This window comes from Hyaena hyaena, unplaced genomic scaffold (genome assembly GCF_003009895.1).
Source record: "Hyaena hyaena isolate Hyena2069 unplaced genomic scaffold, ASM300989v1 scaffold_619, whole genome shotgun sequence".
In the NCBI taxonomy this organism is placed as follows: domain Eukaryota; kingdom Metazoa; phylum Chordata; class Mammalia; order Carnivora; family Hyaenidae; genus Hyaena; species Hyaena hyaena.
In genome coordinates this window covers 502,960-529,564 of record NW_024081252.1, presented here as the reverse complement: position 1 = coordinate 529,564, position 26,605 = coordinate 502,960, and the positions used below count along the sequence as shown (strand labels likewise).

Here is a 26,605-nt window from a genome sequence, read left to right as displayed (position 1 = left end):
GAAAGGTACTTTTCCCATCACTGCAACTGAAACATATCGAATGTTTTCCCCACCACTGCACCCATATATATTCAGCATCGTTCTTTTCAGTGACTGCGTAAGATTCCATTGAACCTGTCATAGTTAACGTTCACCCTATGTTCAGAGTTCTTCCAGTTGAAAAAAAATGTCAGGGACATTTTATTTGCTTTTTTAAAATATACGTCTACGTCTTATGTACATTTCCTTTGTGACAACTGTCACCTTTTTTTAAATCTCCCCTTCTGGACTGTGACAAAGTTTTGTTTTTATTTATTTATTTATTTATTTTTTATTTATTTCTAGGAGAGAGAGAGAGACAGCGTGAGCAGGGGAGGGTCAGAGAGAGAGGGAGACACAGACTCCGAAACAGGCTCCAGGCTCTGAGCTGGCAGTCAGCACAGAGCCCGACGCAGGGCTGAACCCACAAACCGCGAGATCATGACCCAAGTGAAAGTTGGACGCTTAACCGACTAAGCCACCCAGGTGCCCCGACAAAGTTTTTTAAATGAGGTAAACACTTCATCCTAAATATCTCTATATCCTCCATAGAAGTTTGGCACAGAGTAACATTCACAAGTATTTGAGTGAATGAACGGGTGATTGAGGACAGTCACTATTGCTTACAATGCTGTTATAATAATGGTTTTTTTAATGTTTTATTTCTGAGAGAGGGAGAGAGAGAGACAGCGTGAGCAGGGGGGGATCAGAGAGAGAGGGAGATACAGAATCTGAAACAAGCTCCAGGCTCTGAGCTAGCTGTCAGCACAGAGCCCGAGACGGGGCTCGAACCCACTAACCATGAGATCATGACCTGACCAGAAGTCAGAAGCTTAACCAACTGAGCTACCCAGGTGCCCCTTTATTTTTCTTTTTTTTAATGTTTTATTTATTTCTAGGAGAGAGAGAGAGAGAGACAGCATGAGCAGGGGAGGTTCAGAGAGAGAGAGAGTCACAGACTCTGAAACAGGCTCCAGGCTCTGAGCTGTCAGCACAGAGCCCGACGTGGGGCTCAAACCCACAAACCGCGAGATCATGACCTGAGCGAAAGTCGGACACTTAACCGACTAAGCCACCCGGGCGCCCCTATTTTTTTTAATAATTATTTTTTAAATATCGACAATGCTGCTATAAATATCTATGTTGAAATGCCTTTTTTCTTCCACCATGTTTTCTTTGGCTTTTTGAGAGCCATTTGCACTGCCAGTAAATATTTACTAAGTGACCACATGCTGTCAGGCCCCGAGAGTAGATTTCACCAGGTACAAGGACATAGTCTCACAGGAGATAGAGCAACTCTCTGTGCTTGTGGACCTGACATCCAGAAGCAGGATTATTACTCCAAATATGCATTCATTTTTACACAAACCATTTTTTTTTTTTCTATTTTGGGAGGGGGAGATCTCAAGTTCTTTTCTTAGATATCCTCAGGCATCCGTTTCAGATTGCCCACAGATTTAGCACTCTTTAGGATTAACACTGTCTTAAATTTTAAGTCTTCATTCCTTGGAATAAAGAGCAGGGAAATCTCAAAATAGAGAAGAAACCAATGGAAAAAGAATTAAACTCTAATCATGTCCCCAAACGCTAAGCATGGGTGGTCTGGGAACCTCACCTATAATGTAGAGGATCCACTCCTTCCCTTCGAATGTAGACAGGAGCCTCTCCCAGTGGGCTTGAGGAAAGTGGCCAGAAGCATCTCCAAATCTCTGAAGTTGCCTTAGGAGAAAAACCACTCAGGTTTCTGGGTGAAGATTGGTGGGTGGACAGCTCCTTACTCCATGCTCTGCCTCCAGACCAGTAGCACCCTGCCCCCAGCTCCGGAATTAAAGCTGGTTACGCAAACTCACCATGAGACGAAATTCCAGAAGGCCACAAGCAAGAGAAGGCCAGAGCCCAGGATGAAAGCTGTTCTCCTCATGGAGCCCCGGATACGTTCCTTCTAGAACAAGGACAAGAAAGTGTGAGGCCCCAGCAAGCCTCCTGCCGTCACGGCAGAAGTCACAGCCCACAGTAGTGAGCTGCTACCAGTCCTGGCACGAATGATGAGGGGTCAGGATCTCCACCATGTCAGCGTGGCACACCTGCTGACCTTTTCCCAGCCTCTATGGGAGGTTCTTCCTGATCAAGAGCTCTCAGGCTGTATATGGGTGTGTTTATGAAAATAAGAATGCAAGGTTGAGGGAGGGAAGAGAACAAATCTGACCCCACGGAAACTTGCGAACAGTTTTGTCACTGCGAGACGGTCAGGTGAGCCTCCCACAGTGGTAGGATTTCACCACCAGTCCTTCTGTGGAACAGAGATGCCCATTATCTTTGCGTTGGAATCACCTGGGAGCTTTTAAAAAAATCCCAATGACCGGGTTCTTCCAGAAGCTGATTTCCTAAGGGTCTCCAGGGTGACACCTGGGCCTCTATGTTACTTAAAGCTCCCCAACTAACTCCAGTAGGCAGGCAAGGCTGGGTCAGCCATCACGGAAAGACCGCAGAGTCTGTGATGAGGACATAGGGACTTCACTGGGTTCATGGGCCAGGCCTCCTAGGTCCCCAATCCCATCACCCTCTTGCTCGTGAAGAAAAGAATGAACACATGTTCTGACTTTTAATAATTCCTCTGCTTCTAGTGAGATTAGCCTGGGATGCCAGCTGGACAGGATAATGAGCAGTTCTAGGGGCAAAGAACAGACCCCTGGCAGTCACTGGGAGGTCCCTTACCTAAGTTCCTCCAAAAGTCTAAAGCAGAGAGAGATCATTGCAAGCTCAGTGGTCAAACAAGGTGCCAGAGTTGGAGAAGGAAAATACCGGCTGTCAGGTGTGTCACCAATATCCATTGTACAGAAATTACAAATGTCCTTTACATCTTCTATTTCTTTTTTTTTTTTTTTTTTTTATTTTTTTCTAGGAGAGAGAGACAGCGCGAGCAGGGGAGGGTCAGAGAGAGAGGGAGTCACAGACTGAAACAGGCTCCAGGCTCTGAGCTGGCAGTCAGCACAGAGCCTGATGCGGGGCTCGAACCCACGAACCGCGAGATCATGACCTAAGCGAAAGTCGGACGCTTAACCGACTAAGCCACCCAGGCGCCCCTACATCTTCTATTTCTAAGCCCAGATGGAGTCTGGTTACATTTTTCCACGGGAGAGAACTGGACGGTGGCCTATAGGTATGTGCCTGACGTTCATCTGCAGTTAGTGACTTGTGCCATGTACACAGGGTCACGGGGGTGCTGCTGGGGGGAAGCCGATCCAATAGGGATGCTACATTTTAATCCAGACTTTGGAGATCTGAAGGAGCAGCTTGTTTCGAACGACCCGTTCAGAGAAAGCTGCATCTGCACTGAATTATTTATTCTCAGCTTACCCCATCCCACATTTGATCAGAAGACCAAAAAGAACTAAATCATTTTCCACGGCCAGTGAAAAATTTTTCAGGGTCTTGAACTCTGGAAGTGAACTTTTCTCTCTGTCCTGGAGGGCTTGAATGGCAGGACCAATCAGAAGAACTTGTTCTTTTTAACAGGCCATTGAAAGGTCACCCTCAAGCTCGCCAGACATTTAACTTGGGCTTTGCCATTATTCCTTTTTCAGTATTCAGAAGACCCTTTTCATGAACTTTTCCAGACTCACTAGGAATTTTTCATTTGAGTGTAATCAGATCAAGCTAAATCAAATTAAAAGCCTCAACTTTGGGGCTGCCTGGGTGGCTCAGTCGGTTAAGCATCCGACTTTGGCTCAGGTCATGATCTCGTGGTTCTTGGGTTTGAGCCCCGCATTGGGCCCTGTGCTGACAGCTCAGATCCTGGAGATTGCATTGCTTTGGATTCTGTGTCTCCCTCTTTCTCTTTTCCTTCCCTGCTCACACTCTATCTCTGTTTCTCAAAAAATGAATAAACATTAAAAAACATTTTTTTTAAAAACCTCTATTTCATGTATAGGATTAGCTATTTTTTTCAGAGGTTGTGGTATTTTCTCTCTCTGACAGCCCAAGTGAAAGGGACAGAAACAGCCCAGAGGGCTCTGTACATTACAGGAGCATAGTGCAGAAGTTAGCTGGGGTCTCGAGCTGCTTCCCAATCCTCTTTCTAGCCCCCAGTGGGCCTCTCCTGTCTCTGGAGCAGTCACAGAAAGGGGTGATTCCAGAGGCCTGAGGCACGGGACATTCTTAGGGGCCAAGGGCTAATGGGGGCACAGCTAGCAGGCTTCTCAGCTACCCTCGTGCAGTCATGCTCCCTCTCACGGGCCAAGGGGCTTCAGTTACACGGCAAGCTGCAGATCAGGGGTCTCTGCTCAGCTACTGAAATGAGCACACCACCAATGTGTCAGCTATCCCTAAACCTCGGGGGACACCTCAGATATGCAGCACATGCAGATATGGAAGGTGTCACAGGCTGCGTTCTCTCTAGCTTGGCGGGTGAGGTGCTGGCGTTTACTCTCTTTGGCTTCTCATGGTACATGCTTCAGCTTCTCCCTTCATCTGGAATAAGAAAGCACCGGTGAGTCATGATGTCATGTTCACATGCAACCAAGGAAGTAGAGAATGAAGAAAGTCAAGGTGAATGGCTAGCCCTAATTTAAAAAAAATTTTTTTTAAGTTTACTTATTTATTTTGAGATGGGGGGTGGAGAGAGAGAGAGAATCCCAAGCAGGCTCCACACTGTCCGCACAGAACCCGATGCAGGGCTCGCCCCCAGGAACCATGAGATCATGCCCTGAGCCAAAATCAAGAGCCAGATGCTTAACTGACTGAGCCACCCAGGTGCCCTGGCTAGCCGTGATTTTTAATGCTGGATACTCATTAAAAGTCACCTGGGCAGTTAGAGAACTTCTGTCTGGGCTCCACCTCTGGAGATTCAGTTAGTGTGGGCATAGGTGTCGTGAATCAGCGCAGGCAATGGGGGACTCAATCTGCCTGCAAACAGCTTTCTAAGAAGGGGGCTGTGACTAATTCTTCTTTCGAATAGTTTCACTCCCAGCCCCAGCACAGCCCTGCCTCCCTCAGAAGAAATCTTTCCTCCACATCTGCACTCTATCCTAACTGCACATGGCCCACAGCCCTAAGGAGCCAGGACCGAAGCCAGGGCTCTGCCCTGGCTGTCTTGGACAGCTTATGTAACCTCTGGAGGTCGGGTTACCACACACATGGGCTGCGTTGGTAATGCTTATGAAAACTGATGCGTTTTGCAAACTGCGCGATAACGATTCAAAGTCTCCAGAGCACTAGGTTTGCCAGGAGCATTCAGACCAGAAACCTTCTGTGTATTTATATACAGGATTTGTTAAGACAGACAGTCTTGAGAATGGTATCAGATTTCAAGATCATGTCAGAAATGTGTCTATCACTTACTGGTTTCAGGACCTTGGTCAAGATGTCTTCTCTGGGCCTACGTTTCCTCAGCTGTGAACCAGGACTAAGAACAGAGCATCCCACTCATGCGACCTCTGCTGGGAAGCTGTAAGTGACATGAGGACAGGTGCTCTGTGTAGCTTTCCTTGGGCCTTTGCTGAGGAGGGGCTGAGCATATGGAGAGTGGATGAACTGAGCAGAGAGTCTGGTTCACTGGGCCAGTGTTTCCCTAGATGTACCTCAGGGACACCCATCTCTGCGTCACTGGAGGCTTGCTGAAACCCAGATTTCCAGGCTACACTCCAAAGCAGCATCTCTTAGTGTGGAGCCTCAGCCCCTGCATTTTAGACTTGTTCCGGAGGTGATGCTGAAGGACTTTGCTGTCAGCCCAGGCTGGGTACGCCGTGTACCGGGAGCTGGGCAGGATAATGATAGGAGAGTGAGATAAAAACTGGCAGCAGTCATCTGAGGTGTATGGGGCACAGGCTGGCTCTAGAAAACATCTCCTCACCCACTCCTGACTCCAGCCCCTCTTCTTGGCAGAAAGCAGAAGCTACAAGTTTGGACTGCTGAAGGACAGTACTTCCCTAAGTCTGCCAACTGGGGGAGATAACACCAACACGATGACATTCAACTCACATTTAATCAACCGAACACCATCCGTTGGGACCTGCTCTGAGCAAGGCCCCGCGGCCTTGGGTGGATAGTGCAAGGCATGTGGGGGAGTCCACAGCCGGGCCACTGCCTTCAAGTTGCTTACAGTCCACTTGGAGCCAAGCTTAGCAATAGATGAGGCCCAGCAACTAAGAAGGGAAGGCTAAGGAAGACCCCGGGATGGGGACAGAGAGGAACTGGGTTTGGAGGGGGATGGAGGGTGGGGGCTGGAATTTAAAATAGCAAAGTCCTAAACAAGAGAATTATGTTCACCATCACCACTACTTTTTAACATTCAGTGGGGCATTCGTCAACACAATTAGACAAGACAAAATAAGCAAATGTAAAGAACTGGGAAGGAAAAGGTAAAACGCTCACTATTTTTGGATGGAGTGGTCCCCTCTCTATTGTGGGAGTTACGTTCCAAGACCCCCAGTGGATTCCTGAAACTGTGGGTGCTGCTGAGCTCTTTATATACTGTTTTTTCCTATACATACATACCTATGATAAGGTTTTATTTACAAGTTGAGCACAGGAAGAGATTAACAATAATAAAATGAAACAGTTATAACAATATATTGGAATAAAAGTTATGTGAATGTGAGTGATCTCTCTCTCTCTCATTCTTTCTAAAAATATCTCAGATCCTTCCGGGCAGAAATCTTTTGTCCACGCTCATGGTCCTCAGCGTGGCCACCATAGATCTGATTGCACCTGCCACAGGCTTGCCTTTGCTCATTGCCACTGCAGTTTGGTCTCAGGCTGCCACGGCATCAGCGTTAGCCCTTACTCTCAACAAATTAATTGCTGGTTTTTTTCTGATGTCTTGCATCTTTGGTATGTGTTCTGGCAACTACTGTGTGCCCTTCTGAATGCGCTTCCTAATCTTGGCCTTTTCCAGTATTATCTTGGCATTCTGATTAAGTGTTTTAGAGACAAACTTAAAGTGTTTCTCCATACGTGAAGCAACGCCATGACTTTTCTGGGGATGTGGCAGCCTGGACAGTGACTGGATTTGGCAGTTGGGGGTGCCTGGGGATTCTACTTGCCTTGAGTTGCCAGCCAGCTTGACTTTGTTGAGAATCCCACTACCTGTTTTATTGTAAACCTTTACTAATTACAAGTGTGGCGCTATCCTATGAGTAGGCAGACATATATAACAGGTTAGAAAGTCCAGAAACAGAAATATATATGTGTATATACACACACATATATATGGCAATTTATATATATTTATATATAAAAAGAAATCACTACGATGGACTTCGAATTGAACGGATGCTGAACCTCCCCTAGAATAAGAGAAGTGTGAATTAAACTACGAGAGATTATTTCTCACCCACCAGCATAGCAACAATCCAGAAGTTTGATCACATGCGCTGCTGGTGAGGTGGAGGGGACTTTGCAACTGTATTTGTTCTCTGTGTGTCAACTATCTATACTCAAAATAAAAAATGTCTTTACTGATATGTAATTCACATACCATACAACTTACCCATTGAAAGTGTACATTCCTGTAGCTTTTAGTATATTCCCAGTGTGGGGCAGTCACCGTCAGGACTGATGTTAGAGCATTTTCATTACCCCACAGAGAAACTGTGCAGGCCTAAGTCATCAACCTCCAGTCCCTCTCTCCTTCCTCCCCACCCCACCCCTAGGCACCATTAATCCACTTTCTGTCTCTAAGGATTTGCCTATTCGAGGCATTTTCTATAAATGGAATCACACTATGTGGCCCTTTGTGACCCCCTTCTTTTATTTTGCATGTTTTCAAGGTTCATCCAGGTGGTGGCATGTATCAGTATTTCATTTTTTTATTACCAAGTAACATTCTAGTACATGGATAGATTGTATTTTGTTTCTCCAATCATCTGTTGATGGACATTTGGGCTATTGCCACTTTGTGGCTATTATGAATAATGCTGCTATAAATATTCATATACAAGCTATTGCGTGGAAGTATGTTTTTATTTCTCCTGGATATGTGCCTAGGGGAATAACTGCTGGATCATCTGGTGACTACATTTGACCTTTTGGGGACTATAGAGTGGTTGCACCACTTTACATTTCCAACAGCAATGTACGAGGGCTCTAATTATTTATATTCTCACCAACACTGATTATTGTCCCTACCAAATAGTGTCATAAGTATGACTATATTTGTTGTCACTATGTCAGAACTATTTTCAGCTGGAGAACATTATGGGGCACCTATCTGGCTCAGTTGGTAGAGCATGCAACTTTTGATATCAGGGTTGTGAGTTCAAGCCCTATGTTGGGCGTAGAGGTTACTACAAAAATAATAGATAAATAAATAGCATTACAGATCATCTGGTTCTGCCATGTGATGAGGGTGAAGAATCCCAGATAAAGGAGGCCAGGTGACTTCCCAGAGTTTGTAGAAGGCATAGCCAGGATCAGAGCCTGGCTTCCAATATCTCTAAGGATATTTTATTCTTTTGTGTTTGTACTCAGTTTTATTATTCTGGATGCATGTTTACCAGCTTTGTGCTTAGGAACTACTGTTTCCCTTTGATTCCCACTTCTTATAGATTACTTAGACTGGAGAAAGGAAGAGAAAACAGTGACCTGTGAAATGCCTTCAGGGGTTTAAGGAATTAGGACAGCGGAAGGAGGTGATATGCAAGCCGCTTGCCATCTGCACTGGGATGACATTACACAGGAGGGGTGTAGTAAGCTCAGAGGAAAACCCTGTCGGGGAGAAAAACTGGGACATTTGATCCCCAGTCAGAGAGACAGCCTCCAATTTAAGGAAAGGCACCAGAGGGCTTAGTGTGGTGTCAGCCCAACCCCCACCCTGGGGCAGAGGAATGAATTTCTGCCCCTCTCCAGCCACCCTTCTTCCCACCCCAGGCCTGCTTCCTTGACAGTGCTCTCCCTCCTCTAGCTCCCTCTGTTCCAGTCACAGAAGGGGAACCTGTTAACAGGCCTGTGGCTGTGGCCTTCTTCCTCACTGTGGCCTCTCTCTCTCAAAAATAAACAAACACTAAAAAAACAAAACAAAACAAAACAAAAACCCCAATAGTCAAATTATGGAAACAGCCCAAATGTCCACCAACTAATGAATGAATTAAGAAGATGTGTGTGTGTGTGTGTGTGTGTGTGTGTATACACACACATAATGGAATACTACTTGGCAATGACAAAGAATGAAATCCTGCCATTTGCAACATGTGGATGGAACTGGAGGGTATTATGCTAAGCAAAATAAATCAGTCAGAGAAAGACAGATATATGATTCCACTCACATGTGGAATGTGAGAAACTTAACAGGTGAACATAGAGGAAGGAAAGGAAAAATAAGATAAAAACAGAGAGGAAGGTAAACCGTAAGAGACTCTTAAATACAGAGAGCAAACTGAGGGTTAATAGGCGTGGGTCGGTGGAGGAGTGAGTTAAGTGGGTGATAGGCATTAAGGAGGGCACTTTTTGGGATGAGGACTAGGTGTCATATGTAAGGGATGAATCACTGGGTTCTACTTCTGAAGCCAAGGCTACACCATATGTTAACTAGCTGGGGGGGGGGCGGAAATAATTCCACTGAACTCTCCCTTAGATAGTAAGTTTTTCCACTTGTCCTGAACAATTCCTGTGGGCTCAATTCCAAGTTTGCTTCACATTCTCAATGTGGATAAGGGTCAATTCCACGAAGCCACCCTCCACACCGTGATAAGATTCTTGGATGATCCAGGGTCATTTTTCATCTGGCAGTATGCTGCCTGCAATTCTGAAAAGCACAGATCTCTTAGCATGAGGAAGGAAGTGGTGCTAGTACCATGGTGGGGCTAAGCCTGTCAAGTGTCTTAATGATAAGGAACCAAATGTCAAAGGAAGCACCTGAAGCTGAGAAAGATTTGGGGACCTAAATGTCTGCAAACCATTTGCAGACACAGGTAGAACCTTCAATCACCATGGATTTCCCTCCTCAGTTCTTGTTACAAAGTGTGAAAGGCTCCTCTGACCCTGTTGAGATAACCATCCCTTTGGGGAAGGAATCGGAGGGATTGGGGTTTGTTTGTTAAGCTTCCAGGACTGCCATACCATGGGAACTTCATGTACAAGTAAGAGTCTCACCATTATCTTTTCCAAGAGCTTACGAAGCTAATTTGATCTTTAGAAGCTTATCCATTCCTTTAAGGAATATTTATGAACTTACTTTGTGCAAGGAACCCTGGATATGTAAAGATAAATGAGAAACTTTCAGTTTAGATACATAAACCCATCGTTCCGAAGTCCATATGGAAAGTACTGGGCTAGGGGTCTGGGCCTGAGCTAAGGGAGTAGATCAGGTGATCTGGCACACCCAAGAAATCTTAAAAGGAGGACAATGCCCAGGTTCCCTCTGTGCTCTTAGACATACAGCCTCCAACCTCAAAACTGAACCTTTTCCTCCTAGATTTCATTTTAGCTGATCCAAGGAATGCTGGGTTTTAGTCAGAGCATACTTTAAAAAAAAAAATCAGGATAAATGTCACAAAAATAGACACATCGATCAATGGAATGGAATAGAAAACTCAGAAATGAACCCACAATTATATGAGCAATTAATCTTCAACCAAGCAGGGAAGAATATGCAATGGGAAAAGGACTGTCTCTTTAACAAATGGTGTTGGGAAAACTAGATAGAAACATGCAAAAGAATGAAACCATATTATTCTCTTTCACCATACACAAACATAAGCTTAAAATGGATTAAAGACATAAGTGTGAGACCTGAAACCACGAAATTACTGCCTGTGCTTTCTGGAAGAAAGAAATTTCTCAAACATTGGCTGCAGGAACTTTTTTCTACATAGTCTTCTGAGGCCAGGGAAACAAAAGCCAAAATTGTTACTTGGACTACATCAAAATAAAACTCTTTTGCACAGTGAAGCTAACAATCAACAAAACTAGAAGGCAACATACAGAATGGGAGAAGATATTTGCAACTGACATGTCTGATAAAGGTCTAGTGGCCAAAATATTTAAAGAACTTATAAAACTCAACACCCGCAAAAATTAATAATCCAATTAAAAGTGGACAGAAAACAGCAGCAGACACATTTCCAAAGAACACATCAGGTGACCAACAGACACATGAAATGATGCTCAACATCACTGATCATCAGGGAAATGCAAATAAAAACTACAACTAGCCTACCACCTCACACCTGTCAGAATGGCTAAAATCAATAACACAAGAAACAACAGGTGTTGGCAAGGATGTGGTGAAAGGGGAACCCTCATGCATTGTTGGTAGGAACACAAATTGGTGCCACCATTGTAGAAAACTGTATAGGGTTTTCTACACACTGGAATATTATTCAGCCATAAAAAAGAATGAAATCTTGCCATTTGCAATGACATGGATGGGGCTAGAGGGTATTATGCTAAATGAAATAAGTCTCCCAGAAAAAGACAAGTACCATATATTTTCACTCGTGTGGAATTTAAAAAGTAAAACAAATGGGGAAAAGGGACAAAATGGGAGAGGCAAACCAAGAAACAAACTCTTAATTATAGAGAACAAACTGATGGTTACCAGAGGGGAGATGGGTGGGAGATGAGGGAAATAGATGATGAATATTGAGGAGGGCAGTTGTGATGAGCACATGGAAGTTTTGGATCACTATATAGTACACCTGACACTAATATTACACTCTATATTAACTAACTGGAATTTAAATAAAAACTTTAAAAAATCAAGATGGGGCACCTGAATGGCTTAGTCGGTTGAGCGTACAACTTTGGCTCAGGTCATGATCTCATGGTTCGTGGGTTCAAGCCCCGTGTCGGGCTCTGTGCTGACAGCTCAGAGCCTGGAGCCTGCTTTGGATTCTGTCTCCCTCTCTCTGAACCTCCCCTGCTCATGCTCTGTCTCTCAAAAATAAATAAACATTTAAAAATTTTGTAAGTCAAGATGTATGAATTTACCACATGAATATCAAAACTGCCATTGGAAATATTTCCTATTCCATTTTTCGTTCTCCAAAAGAAGCAACATACTTTGTATTGAGGATACAGATTATAAATTCCTACAAAGACATTATTTTATAGCTTTCCTCTTTGGAAGCAGTGGTAAGTCCTTTTGTAAAATGCAAAGAAAAATTTAGGCAATCCATTTTGGTCCCCTGACCCCTGCCTTTTTGCTTTGACTCCCAGTAAGCTCAGAGTTCCATTTAATTCTCAATTACACTTTGGGAGATTTTTTTCTATTATATAATCCTTTATAAAAATGATGTATGTACAAAGATGTTCCATGGGACAGTTTTTAATGGCTAAAGTTTAGAAACAAGTCAAATATCCATCAATAGTGATTGGTTAAATAAACTATAGCACATCCAGTAGTGAAACATTTTTAGTCAGTAAATGATGTGTGGAACATATGCACGCATGTGTGTGTGCGTGCTGCTCATGCATGCATAGAATAATATGCAGAATATTAGACTATTGCTGGAAGAATATCTAAAAAACTGGCTACAATGGTGCTTCTGGTGAGGTGAACTGGGCAGCTGGGGAGGGATTAGGAGGAAGGCTATCTTTTTGCTACGTATCTTTTTCTGCCTTTTGAATTTTGTGCCACAAGTATATTTTACCTATTCAGAAAATTACAGAACTGTTCAAAAGTTTTTAAGTAAATTCAGTGCCCATTCGTAGGAAACATTTTATTGAAGATTTGTAGGGTAATTACTTCTCCCTGTAATTAGCTTTCCACTTCTCTAAATCAGATTAATTTCAATTTCTGAAAGGCTTTGAGAAGTCATTGTTTCCCCTGAAAGTGTAGGCCAATTTTTCCATGTTCATTTTTCAGGATAGAAAGATCCATAGCTTTCATTAGATTATTAAAGAATTCAAGCGCCCTGTTTCTCCTCCTCCTCCTCCTCCTCCTTCTTCTCTCTCTCTCTCTCTCTCTCTCGCTCTCTCTCTTATGTATGTATGTATGTATGTACGTATGTATGTATGTATGTATGTTAACAACTTTACATGGTCCCCAAGCAAAGCAATGGAAATAAAACATCTGGTTCTTTTCTATACAGATCACAATACAAAACAGTATGAAAGGTATTTGTTGAGTACCCAGTGGTTTCTAATCAATTTTTACTTATTTGCAACCATTCTATTGTATATATTCTTTACTGGAGGTTATCTCAAACTCCTTCGAGATGGAGACTGGGTATAAAGTATAAATAAACAGAACCAGATATTAAAATTAAAACCAAAAACTAAGAGAGCCTAGGATGGCTGTACAATGAGACCTTGACCCTGGGAGGAGGCAGCTCAGCTTGCTTCCATGTCCAATGGATCCATGTTATGGAAACTGAGTGTTGGTGGACTGAGTGATTAGGGGCTGATATATAAGCTGGACCTGGGAACCCTCTGCTCCAGGTAAACCTTCTGGCCAAAGGAAAGAGGACTGTTTATCTTCTGGTGGTGGGAAGTCCTCTTTGGCTGTAGGAATCACAGCACTTATCTGTTAACCTCTGATTTCACTAGAAGCAATGAAGCATTTCCTAGCATGCCATTTGTTCTTAGGCTAATACGCCCACATGCTGTCTCCCAAGATACTTATCTAGGTGGCTGACTCCTCTAAGATAAACAACCTTATATTCTGTTGAATATTTTATGCCAAAACAGCATGTTTGCTGTGTCTCTCTACATGCTAGCAGACATGTTTTCAGTTTTAAGTGGACAGAGTCTGTCAGAAAGGTTCTAGGAGAGAACGCAAACATGGTAGGCAGTGAAGACACTTCAACCAAAAGCATTCCTTAACACTGATTGCCAATGGTAGTCAGAAATTTTGGCCAACAAATTCAACAACAGTTATTGAATATTTAATGTGTTATGGTGCAATAGTCGTTACCTTTTTATGGTGTTTTCTCTCTCTTACTTTTCTTTACTTTTTGAAATCTCCCACCTAACAACTAGAAATTGTCTTAGATCCCATAAATTCTGATGCTACCATTTTCCATTGGAAGCCATGGAGTCATAGAAATATTCAGTGCTCGGCTTCAAATTACACAGCTATTTAGTGGTGGAACTCGATCTCAGTGCTTATCATACCACCTGAGTCTGCAAAAAGTATAGAATGTGCTGATGTTGATGAGTGCAAGGTGGTCATCAGGATTGTGAAGGAGCACAAAGGAATAAGCCCAGCCCCTGTTAGCCATGAATAATGGATTAGATAGTGTGTGTGTGTGTGTGTGTGCGCGCGCACTCAAGCACACACATGCCCACCTGTGTTTTAATACCAAAGGGAAAATAGAGCATGTTTTCTCTAAAATATTAATCATTTTTTCAGGAAATGTTTACTGTATGCCAGATGCAATGGTAGCCACCGGGGATACAAAGATGAATAGGATGGGTTTCTTGCTCTATTTAATAAAATAATACTTTTGTACTATTTGATATAGCTTTGTTTTTCCAAATGAGAAAGTATGTAGGAAGAGAATATGAAATAGCATTTATGATGGGAATGCATTTAGGGAAGAGAAAAAAATGAAAGGCACTACAGGTAAATATTCTATTACTTTTTAACAATGAACTGATTCCCCTTTAAAGGGAATTTGATATATATTGTGAGATTATCCAAATCAGATTACTCTTAAAGTATGGTTCTTTTGAAAGTAGATGATTCTGACTATGCAAGCTTTTTACTGCAGAATCCCTAGTCTAGGATAATGATACAGTGAGCCTACAGCTGATGTTCATGACCTCGAATATCTGAATACAGAGCCTAGGAATGGGGCGAGGGTGGGAAGGGCAGAGACTATTTAATTTTAAATTTTATCTGCAGCCTGATTCTTTCAGATTTTCTTTCAGATTCCAGGTCCCTGAATATTCTGCATGGTTGATGAGTGCTCCCATTTTATAGGTAGAAGATATCGTTATATGACTGTGCGCTATTGCAGAAGTCTTGTGAAATTGTTAGAATTATTTACTTTTAGAGGAGGAAAAAAAAGACAAAAAAGACCTCATTGATCATCTAATCTACCCTTTCTATTATATAAGCTAAGAAGATAGATCTCCGTAGCAGAACTGGCTTGTTTCAAACTCCACACAGTTTCGGGGAAAATCCAGGCTTCCTGACACTTTGCCGGGCACTGCAGATGTGTTTGGAATAACACAAATTCTGGATGAGTGGGAAGTGACACTGGGAGAGGGCTATAGACAGGACTAGAACGCCCATGACTTCAGCCAGGCTGTTGCTATTCTTGGGAAAAGCTGAGCAGTCTGCCGCCAAGACTGAGGACACCGGCCCGAAATGTAGTCACACAGCATAAAGCCTCTGGTGAGGAAGATTCTCAGGAGCTGCTATGATCAACATCTGTATGCAAGTGAGGCTTTTATAGATGAGAAGACATGCATTCAAGAAGATGAAATGCCTGCAAGAAAAGGCTAAGCTCTGAGCCAAAAGACCCTGGATCCTTCTACCAGTGTTCCCTTCACTGCCTTTGCTTGCTGCCTGGTATTTGCACCCCTTGAGTTAACTGTTCCCACTTGATTGCGTGGCTGTGACAGTGAGCTTGCCTTTGGTTACTGTGAGATCCACAGCACCACACACAAGCTTGCTATTAAACAGATTTATTTGTTGAATAAGTGAAAGAAGGGGAATTGAATAAAAGCATTGTTTTTTGCCCCCAGAACGTGTCCAACATTTGCTAGTGAATAGATCAGTCCCAATCCTTGTCCAAAGGCTTTTCCTTACTTAAAAACATTTTTTTAAGTTTATTTATTTTGAGAGTGAGAGTGGGCGCTCAGGGAAGGGCCAGAGAGAAAGGGAAAGAGAGAGAATCCCAAGCAGCCTCTGTGCTCTCAGCGAGGAGCGGGGATGTGGGGCTCGAACTCATGAACCGTGAGATCATGACCTGAGCCAAAATCAAGTGTCGGACCCTTAACCAACAGAGCCACCCAGCCTCCCCAACCTTTCCTTCCTAAGGCCAGAGGCTGATACTTGGAACATTCCTGTTTTACCAAATTGAACTGAAGCTTGATAGCTCAACCAGAGAAATTTAGTTGGAACTGCACAGAAAGTGAAGCAAACCATGGCCTGTATCCTGTCCTGCTCGCATGAAGCCCCAAAGGGCCTGTACGAGCACCCTGAAAACCACTGGCTTCATGGTTCACCCCCATCCACACACACTGGCTGCACCCTCTCTCCCAGTGAGCGTGTGAGAATCTTTCCAGAGGTACTTACTGCCAAGCTGCTAACAATTCTGAAACTGTTGATAAATCCTGAGGACGTTGCAATGAGACAGTGTGGCTGCCCTCTCCCGGCTCACACACATTTCCTGGAGCTTTACAGTTTTAAGACAGTTTTAAGACCTGTTTTCCAGGTGATCCTGGCAGGTTAGAGAAGTAATTTGATGGCAGTTGTTGACAGACTTCCAGTTGGATTTTCCCCTTTCAAGTTCTGACCTGAGAGTTTCTTCCTTATTCACACGGTTGTGAAGCCAAACCCAGTCCCCTCTGACAGGATTGCTTGTCAATTGCGAGAAAAACAAGACCACTGAGGAGGTGAATGGTACAAAGGCAGAGGATGCATACATTAGCCAGAGACTTGTAGGGGACCCCGGACTAAGAAAAAGTTCAGGACATTGCTCAGAGGCAAACCTCACTCACCTGTGGTGTAAGGGAGGTAGCAGAGGTGAGAAGAACAGTCTTTGCCTTTAAGTGAACTCGGATGCGTCCTGACCTTGGCCAAGCGCTCCCCTCCTGAGCAGCCCCTGCTCACCTGTGCAGTGGGCCGAGTCCCAGCTCCGCGGAGGTCACAGCTCAGGCGTCGCTGCTCTTTGCCTGCAGCTCCCACCTAGGCGGCTGCTGTCACTGCGCCGCCGCCCAGCCCGGTGGCTCCTCGGTGACTGAGTTAGGTGATCGAGTTACAGAGCAGCCGACTGGCCCGGGCCAGGCACGTGACGAGAGAAAAAGTTTGGGGCTGTGTGGGCTGGAGACAAAAACATCCTTCTTGTCGAAGGACATCTCCTTAAAGCCGAGAGGAAATGCGCACTTCAAGTAGGAGCTTGGAAGAGCTGTTTGGCCAAACTCTGGGCTCCCCCCCCACCTTTTAAAAAACTTTCTTCATCTTCCCTAGCTTAAGAAAATGTTTCTGTCCCGTGGGAGGCTGGCGCATTAAAAAATGTGGTTATAAAAAAAAATCAAATCATACCGAATTTTAAAAAAATGGGACACCTGGCTGGCTCAGTTGATGGAGCCTGCTACTCTAGATGTCTAGTTCACAAGTTCCAGACCCACGTTGAGTGTAGAGATTAATGAAAAATAATAATAATAAAAGATATCTGTATACTATAATGCGGAAGGTGGAAAGTAGGCAGTCCATGTGGACAAAGAGGCTACGTGGACCAGAGGGTCTCATTTTCTCATTTTTGTTGCTTCTGTTGCTTCTGAGGGCGGGCAAGGAGGAGAAATGCATCAACTATTATAACACTATATATTCTAGTGAATCTAGATGCCGGAAAGGTACTCCTGTAGAGGTCAAGTTTACACGTTGACTGAAACAGAATCCATGACATGAAATGGTGAGCCCTTTTGAAAAAGAACTGAGTTTTATTTTTACATTTCTAAAAACTATCTGTTTTAATTTTTTTTTAAAATTTATTTCTAGGAGGGAGAGAGAGACAGCGTGAGCAGGGGAGGGTCAGAGAGAGAGGGAGTCACAGACTGAAACAGGCTCCAGGCTCTGAGCTGGCAGTTAGCACAGAGCCGGACGCGGGGCTCGAACCCATGAACCGCGAGATCATGACCTAAGCAAAAGTCGGACGCTTAACCGACTAAGCCACCAAGGCGCCTCTCTAAAAACTATTTTTGAATTGGCAATATGTGTATCTGATATAAAATACAAAAAGATCAAAGAGTGTATAGTAAACAGTCTTTTTTCACTCTTTCCCAGTCCCTTAATTCTTCGAAGAGACGCCTTCTGTGACCAGTGTTTTGCATATCCATCCAGAGCTTGGCTGTGTAAATATAAATATGTAAATCTCCCCCTCTTTCTTAGAAACAGCACATCGTACATGCTTATTCCACTCCTTGCTTTTTTCACGTAGTATGCGAATTTGGAGATCGTTCCTTATAGTTCCTTTAAGAGCCACCACATTCTTCTTAATAGCTTCATGCTGTCCCATTACCCACATGTGTCATATTTGGCCAAAAAAGGACTGCATCTTAGTCATCTTCCCCTGCCTAATTCCTGGCACAATGCAAGGACGCAGAAAACATGCAATTCTTGCTCATAAATTAATTACATTTGTACAACTTATTCATGTTTTTCCTCCTCTCTCAGAGGTAGCGTGATTTTTTTCAATATTCCACATATTTATATAATGTAATTTATTTAAGATATTTGTATAATTTCCCTGCAGACTGAGTCTGACTTGTGCACTGATCAAACCTTGCTACCTGATCCAATGCCCAGTTTAATCTACCTCCTCTCATAACAGTACTTCCCACTACTTCCTATTATCTTTTTTAAAAAGTTTATTGAAGAGAGAGAGAGAGAGCGAGAGCACATGTGCATGCACAAGAGTGGGCAAGTAGGGAAGGGGCAGAAAGCAGAGAGTGTGGGAGGGGATCCCAAACAGCCTCCACTTTTGAGTTAAGAGCCTGATGGGGAGCTCGATCCCACCAACAAGATCATGATCTGAGCCGAAATCCAGAGTCGGATGCCTAACTGAGCCACTGAGGTGCCCCTACTTCCTACTTTCTAATGTTCTGAGCACTGCTGCTAAGCATATTTATTGATCACTTACTACGTGGAGAATTTTTTTTCCCCTATTTTCTGTTATCCTGATCCCTTTATCGCTGCTTGTAGACTTTCCCATCCAGACTTTCCTTCCTGGTGCTATCCACCAGTCTACCTCTGGTTCTTTTCTTTCTGAGCTTTTTTAGCTTATGTGGTCAGTGCTTCCCTAGAGTAGCAGGCAATTTTTTAAAATACTCATTTCAAGCAGGAGCTTTATGTATCTCGATGGTGTAATTCTGTGGCATAGTAGGTCCTCAGTAAGGCTTGCATAAATGCAAATCTCTCTCTGGTCCTCCTGGGTTTTCTCTTTGTCCTGTCTTTGAGGAAAAGCTCAGCTTTATTGTCACCTCAAGGTTGTGCAAGACACCCCTCCTGACTGCTCTCCTTTTAAGGAAGTGCTCTTGAGAAGAAGGCCTGAGATCCTGGAAGCAGGTGGGTCTGGGTTCAAACTGCTGCCACCCACCAGCTTTATGTCTTTGGCCTCTCTGAATCTGTTTCCTCGTCTGTAAAATGAATGAATTGGATTAGTGGATCTCTGAGGCCCCTCCCATTCTAATGTCTGATGTGGAGTTGAAATTTATAAGTGTGTTTACCAGTTTTTCTGGAACACCTCCCTTATCTTACCTCAAACAAACACATCTAGTTAGAAACTTAAGAGATATTCCAAAGCCTTTGGGTTCCATTGCTCCTGGGACATTATAGAATATTACAGAAGTTCAAAAGAAGATTCTCAATGCTGGCCATATAAAAAAAAATCACTGAGATTTTTGAGATCTGGCTGTTCATACCAGAGATGATGGTTTTTGTTGCCTGTATGCACGGGAAAGGAAGAGAGATTGAGAGAAGAGAGCTTTGGAACTGACATCAGCGACCCAATGGACAAGTTTTACTCTCACTACATTTATGTGCTTAACTGTTGTCTTTTCATTGGTCTGAATTTGTATTTGCCTAGCTCTGAATAGGCAGAGATCAACTTTCTTCTTTGTAAAGAAATGAATATTCAGCAGCCTTGAAGAGTTTCACAATAACACTTATTGAAAGGATGTGGTGGCAACTAATTCTCCATTAGAATCACCTAGTAAAGGGGCGCCTGGGTGGCTTAGTCGGTTGAGCGTCCGACTTTCGCTGAGGTCATGATCTCGCGGTTCGTGGGTTCGAGCCCCGCGTCGGGCTCTGTGCTGACTGCCAGCTCAGAGCTTGGAGCCTGTTTCAGTCTGTGACTCCCTCTCTCTCTGACCCTCCCCTGCTCACGCTCTCTCTCTCTCTCTAGAAATAAATTTAAAAAAAACCTTAAAAAAAAATTAAAAAAAAAAAAAAAGAATCACCTAGTAAAATTACCTACGTTGTCAAACTAACTCCATAGGTAATATATTTACCATGCCTGGGAGAAGCTCACTTTCTTTTCTTACCAAATTTAGTGTAATTCAAATAAAAAATTAAAATGTTTCTGCCTCCACTCCACTCTTTCTCCATAGAAGTCAAAGTAATCTTTACAAACATAAATCAGAGGGGTGCCCGGGTGGCTCAGTCAGTGAAGTGTTCAACTTCAGTTCAGGTCAAGATGTCACAGTTTGTGAGTTCAAGCCCCACATTGGGCTCCCTGTTATCAGCACAGGGTCTCCCTTTGGATCCTCTGTCTCCCTCTCTCTTTGCCCCACCCCCATTCATATGCACACATGCTTTCTTTCTCAAAAATAAATAGTCATTAAAAAATATAAAATAAAAACAAATCAGATTTGATTGTCCTGTGAGTAAAAATCTTCTGGGCTTCCCAGTGCATTTTGAATAAAGTACAATTTTATTTATTTATTTTTAAATAAAAGGTTTTATTTTTAAGCAATCTCTATGCACAATGGGGGCTTGAACCTATGACCCTGAGATCAAGAGTCACATGCTCTACCAACTGAGCTAGCCAGGCATCCCTAAGGTACAATTTTAAAGCTTCCTAGGCCTTGCCTCACCTGGCGTCTGCTCTCCTTTCCGCCACATCTTGGGTCTCACTCCCTTTGGTCCACCTCTGTGTGGCTGCCCTGGCCTCCGTTCACTACCTCCAACATACAAAACTCATTTCTTATCCTATGCCTGAAATTTACTTCTCTCATTCTTAATATCTGCCTCTCTCTCATTCTCTCTCTCTCTCTCATTCTCTCTCTCTCTCTGATTGGGTCCTTCTTTTCCTTCATCTAAATGCTAACTTTTCCTGGGGCCTGGGTAGCTCAGTAGCTGAAATCATCCAACACTTGATTTCAGCTCAGGTCACCATCTCAGGATCCCAGGATTGTGGGATTGAGCCATACTGAACATGGAGCCTGTTTAAGATTCTCTCTCTTTCCCTCTGCTCCTCTTCTGCTCATGTACTCTCTCTCTCAAATAAAAATTTTAAAACTTTTTAAAAAATTATAATTATTGGTAGATTTAAAAATTTTGTTACTTTAGTAGATGCTAAAGGAGAAGGAAAATCCAGGTAAATCCAATGAGATAGGAATAAAATAGATTTGGTATCTATTTCTGGATTAAAAAAAGGACTCTGAGTTCTGATCTCATCAGAGAACAGAAGGTTTTTTCCAGGTTCAAATCATAATATCAAAACAATATTCAAATGCTTGGTTTTGAAACATGACCTTTGCTTTATACTTAAGGAAAGGCTGATTTTGATTTCCAAGAGCGAGTAGAAGGGTTATCAATTATGTAAACAAAGCACTGGACAACTTACTTCAAAAGCAGGAAGTTAACCCTATCTACACCCAAGAAAAAAAGCCAGCTGACTGCATTCTTGATTTGAACTTAAAAGTAAATACATAATCTGATAAAAGACTTCATACAAAGTGTCAGACCTTTAGCTAAACTTGGTGTGAGGTGGTGGCTTTTAACAAAGGAATCAATCAATTGACAGGCATTTAAGTATATTGGGCACCCAAATGGATATAAAGGTTTTTGAGACTTGAGCTCAGAGGGTGATTATAGTGGTCCTAGCCTGGAGGCATCTGCCTTCTTTTTCATTTTCAAAATATGTCTTTATTATTATTATTTTCAGTTTTATACCTTTATTTGACAATGGTTAATTTTTATCCACATTAACAGTCTGTAAATTTTTGAAAGTGGTGACAGTCACATAGATAACCAGTGTATAGAGCTTGTTTGGTGAATCTTCATTCTCGCTCGTTCTATTTTATGGACAATGGGGCACAGTATGGAACACTCCTTATTCTTTTGGCCCAGGCAGCTTTGTTAAGCCTGGTGTCAGTGCGCATGTCTGGAGCCCCCATCTCCTTCATAGCAAATTTCCGGATCTCTTTGAGTGCCTGAGGGGCATGCTTCTTGTAAGTCACTCCATGGATGCGTTTGTGAATGTTGATGGTGTATTCTCTGGTCACTACCTCACTGATGGCAGAATGGCCTTTTTCTCCCCACCCTTCTTTGTGGGAACCATTCTGCTGTGCCTGGGTTGGAAAGGATGCTTTTCTGATGTTCAATCGACTGAGCCACCCAGGCTTCCTGGAGCCACCCAGGGATCCCTGAAAATATTCTAAATCCAGAAACAGTTGACTCTTAAATAACATAGGTTTGAATTGTGTGGGTCTGCTTATATGTGAATTTTTTTTTCATATGGTACAGTACTATAAATATATTTTCACTTGTGATTTTTTAAAATAGTATTTTCTTTTCTCTAGCTTACTTCATTGTAAGAATATAGTATATAGGGGTGTCTGGGTGGCTCAATCGTTTAAATGTCTGACTCTTGATTTTGGCTCAGGTCATGATCTCATAGTTTATGAGTTCTAGTCCTGCGTGGGACTCCCTGATGACAGTAAGGACAGTGTGGATGGTGCAGAGGCTGCTTGGGATTCTCTCTCTCTCCCCCTCTCTCTACCCCTCCCTTGCTTGAGAACTTGCTCCCTCTCTCTCAAACAAAGAATACAGTATATAATACATATGTAAGGCTTCTGATTAATAGTGGGCTATTAATAGTTAAGTTTTGGGGGTATCAAAAGTTATATAAAGATTTTCAGCTGTGCAGTGCAGGGCATCAGAGCCTTTAAATCCTGCATTGTTCAAAGGTCAACTTACATTTAAAACATTATCTTCCTACACATATTATACTTTAAGAAATGCATCTCAGGGTACCTGGGTGGCTTAGTTGGTTAAGTGGCCGGCTCTTGATCTCAGCTCCAGTCTTGATCTCAGGGTCATGATTTGAAGCCCTGTGTGGGGCTCTGTGCATTGTTAAAAAATAATGCATCTTGGCTTTGGGAGTAGTTCCCGTGATTCATCACTTACATACAACACCCAGTGCTCATCCCAGTAAGTGCCCTCCTCAATGCCCACCACCCATTTTCCTCTCTCCCCTGACTCCCCCAACCCCTCCCACCCTCAGTTTGTTCTCTATTTAAAAGTCTCTTATGGTTTGCCTCCCTCTTGGTTTCTAACTATTTTTTTTCTTTCCCTTCCCCATGGTCTTCTGTTAAATTTCTTAACTTCCACACATGAGTGAAAACATATGATAGCTGTCTTTCTCTGACTGACTTATTCACTTAGCATAATACCCTCCAGTTCCGTCCACGTTGTTGCAAATGGCAAGATTTCATTCTTTTTCATTGCCAAGTAGTACTCCATTGTATATGTATACTACATCTTCTTTATCCATCCATCAGTTGATGGACATTAGGCTCTTTCCATAATTTGGCTATTGTTGATAATGCTGCTGTAAACATTGGGGTACATGTGCCCCTATGAATCAGCACTCCTGTATCCTTTGGATAAATTCCTAGTAGTGCTATAGCTAAGTCATAGGGTAATTCTATTTCTAATTTTTTGAGGAACCTCCATAATGTTTTCCAGAGTGACTGTACCAGTTTGCATTCCCACCAGCAATGCAAGAGGGTTCCCATTTCTCCACATCCTCGCCAACATCTGTTGTTTCCTGAGTCACTGCTTTTATCCACTCTGACTGGTGTGAGGTGGCATCTCAATGTAGTTTTGATTTGTATTTCCCTGATGAGAAATGAATGCATTGGGAATACACAGAACGGCTTGGCTGGCCAAGGATTTTCTCCCGTCTGCTTCTTAAGCAGAACCATTTTACAATCAGTGTTTCAATTTATTCGATTTATTTAACCTATACTCTCCTAGCTGAGATTTGTTCATGCCTTACTTACTTTCTATAGTTTGTGGTCCAAAAACAATAGCTTTTTTCTTTTTCTACATAGGAAATTCTATTATTGAATATATTCTTCTCCAATTGCCCTCTCATTCGTTTGGGGCCTCCCTCCCACTGAGAAGCAATGATTTACACATTTGTTCTAATTTTGCGATCCATAAATACAGCAGAGACTCCACTGTTTACGACACTCCAATGCCTCTTGAACGACAAGCCATCTGTGTGCTTTTCATTTCTCTTCAATAACCTGAGAAATGAACACCCAGTTCTGGGTGAGGGTGGGGGTTTCTGGAGATGTAGATGGTGTGTTTCCTGTTTGTTTCCGTTCATACCAGGCCCAGTGCTGCAGGAAAAAACAAAAGTCTAAGAAAGGATTGTGGATACTGCTCTTCATGTGACTAGCTCCTGATAGGGCGGTCTTCTGAATGTAATTGCAAGTGGGTGAAAGGACATTAGAAACCCACAAGATGGGTGGGGTGTGGGAGTGTTTTGCCTGCTTTCTCCTTGTCAGTATTGTTCAATGGAATGATTGTTAAGCCAGCGCCAGAGCTAACAAACACTGAGGATCTCAGGGATAACAGAGGCCAGAAACAACTGCTTATTGAATAGACGTAACATGTCCTCCTCAGTGTGAGGTATTTTTTTCTATTAATACAGCAACAACCTTATGAGATAGTCACAGCCCTGTGTTACAGACGAGACAGACCCTCATTTGAAAGTGGGGGGGGGGAGATGAGGAGTGGGGTTCAGAGAAAGTGCATTTGACGCTCCGACCTGGGGACTTGGTGTGGGAGTTCAGCTCCCTGGAGAATAGCTTTTGGGGACCTAGTTTGAAATAGCCGCTGAAGGCCTGCTCTGCCTCCAGCCTCGGAAACGGAAGCAGGCTTTTGGAGATTCCCCTTTTGAGGAAATGTTTAAAAGCAAGGTGCAGTGGCTTGGGGGTAAATTTGCTATTCGCTTGTCAACAGCCCTCTTCAGGAGAAGGCCCCAAGGGCTTTGGGTCGTCGTCACCGGTCTCAGGGACTGGGTGGAGCTCTTGAGGGAGAGGCTGGGAGGGCGGCTCGGAATTGACAGCTGTGTGCAGGAAGTCGGTGCTTTGTCTTCTCCCCCCGTGCGGGAGAACGAGGCAGCGCTGCAGCCGAGCCTGCGCACACGGTGCCAAGGACAGGAGTTGGCAGACAGCCCCCTCTCTCCAGAGAGGATCGGGGGCGGGTGGAGGCTTTGGAGGCCCCCAGGCCAGGCCCGGGCCATTGCTCTCTCAAGGAAAGCGTGTAGAGCCTGCCTAGCGACCGCCGTCTCCGAGCTCCTCGGACCGCCGGGCGACGCGGGGCGGTTCTCCCACGGGAGGCCGAGTTTTCTTTGTAACTCGAGCAGGCCCCGGCGGGCCGGTCGCTGTGGTAACGCTGCTTTCCCGACTCTGTGAGGCAGGGAGGAGGGAGGCGGGCCTTGCTGGACGTCACGGAGACTGGGTTTGGGGGTGCTGCTCACCCGTAATTAATTGTTTGCCAGAAAGGAAGCCGAGAGATAGATGTTTTGTAACTGACGGGTCCAGGGGGATCAGGATCCACTCCCACCACCCTACCCCCAAATCCGCCCCTGCCAACGATTTTAACGGTCTATCAAAGCAGCGCGGAGGGCGGGGGCGTTGCAATTTGGGGGATTTGGTCAGAAGGTCCACACCCCTTCATCAGTCTTTGGTGTTTAGGCCACGCCCACCCCGAGCAGGGACCAGTTCTAGACCACGCCTCTCCCCGGGGCGCGCGGAAGAACCAAAAAGGAGTAGTGTTACGAAATTGAATTGAGCCAGAGCAAATACCGCGCCAAGGCCTGGGACGGGTCGTGTCCCGCATGCGTCCTCCGAGGCCGCCCCGCCCCGCTGTTCTCGGGGCGCCCTCATGGTTTTGCGCCTGCGCGCTGCCCCCGCGAGCTCACGAGTTGGACGAACACGCAGAGTCGCCGCGGCGCGCAGAAGGGGAGGAGCAGACGTGATCAGGCGCGCGCGCGCGCGCGCGCGACTAGAGGACGCTAAGGGAGCAGGCGAGTCGGGAGGATCCAGTGGGTAGAGTGGTTCGGCCAGGTTTTTTTTGGCAGTGCGTAAGGCCGCTCTGGGCACGAGGGCGCCCATCTCACTGGCTCGCTCGGTTCCCGGAGCAAATCCGGGGCAGTAGGAGAGCTCCGGGTCAGGGGCTGCCGCCGCCGCCGCCGCTGCCGCTCCCGGGGGACTCTGCCCGCAAGCCCGCGCTTCGCGGGCCCAGCCGTCAGGGTAAGCGGGCTCGCGCTCAGCAGAGAGAGGAGCGTGAGATGAGAGAGTGTGGGAGTCCATCGGGGAACTGTGGGAGGAAGGGGCATTGAGACTTGCGTCAGGGGTAGGGGGTGTGAGAAGAGAAAGGCCCATCGAATAGTGGTACTATTACCAACCACTACCTAACAATAATGATATTCTAGTGGTTTGTGCCAGGACTTTATCAAGCACCTTGTTTACTTCCTGTTAACATCTACTGCAGTCCTTCGAGGTGTATATTATTAAACCCATTTTACAAGATAGGAAAACTGAGGCATCAGAGAATTTAAATAACTTATTCAAAGCCACACGGCTAGTCGGTGGCCTGGGTTCGACGCAGGTCTGTCTGGCGCGAAGGCCTGTAATTCACTCACACTCACACACACACACACACACACAC

The 26,605-nt window shown here is 44.3% G+C and overlaps 2 protein-coding genes and 1 pseudogene across 2 annotated transcripts in view; 1 reads left to right on the top strand and 2 right to left on the bottom strand.

Annotated features, from left to right (window-relative positions):
• Positions 1-20,755, bottom strand: part of FAXDC2 (fatty acid hydroxylase domain containing 2) — a 30,060-nt gene extending 9,305 nt beyond the window's left edge. The window contains exons 1-4 of the mRNA XM_039257464.1: positions 20,728-20,755; positions 16,633-16,739; positions 1,869-1,960; positions 1,634-1,737 (exon numbers count right to left, since the gene is read on the bottom strand). Coding sequence (XP_039113395.1) covers positions 1,634-1,737; positions 1,869-1,960; positions 16,633-16,739; positions 20,728-20,755 — 331 coding nt within the window. The remainder of the gene's footprint in view (positions 1-1,633; positions 1,738-1,868; positions 1,961-16,632; positions 16,740-20,727) is intronic.
• Positions 20,756-21,824: 1,069 nt separating this feature from the next.
• On the bottom strand, positions 21,825-22,196 carry LOC120248993 (annotated as a pseudogene).
• A 3,524-nt stretch (positions 22,197-25,720) lies between these two features.
• CNOT8 (CCR4-NOT transcription complex subunit 8) overlaps positions 25,721-26,605 on the top strand; it is a 16,992-nt gene continuing 16,107 nt past the window's right edge. Inside the window, exon 1 of the mRNA XM_039257473.1 lies at positions 25,721-26,187. The gene's annotated coding sequence lies outside the window, so the exon portion shown is untranslated. The remainder of the gene's footprint in view (positions 26,188-26,605) is intronic.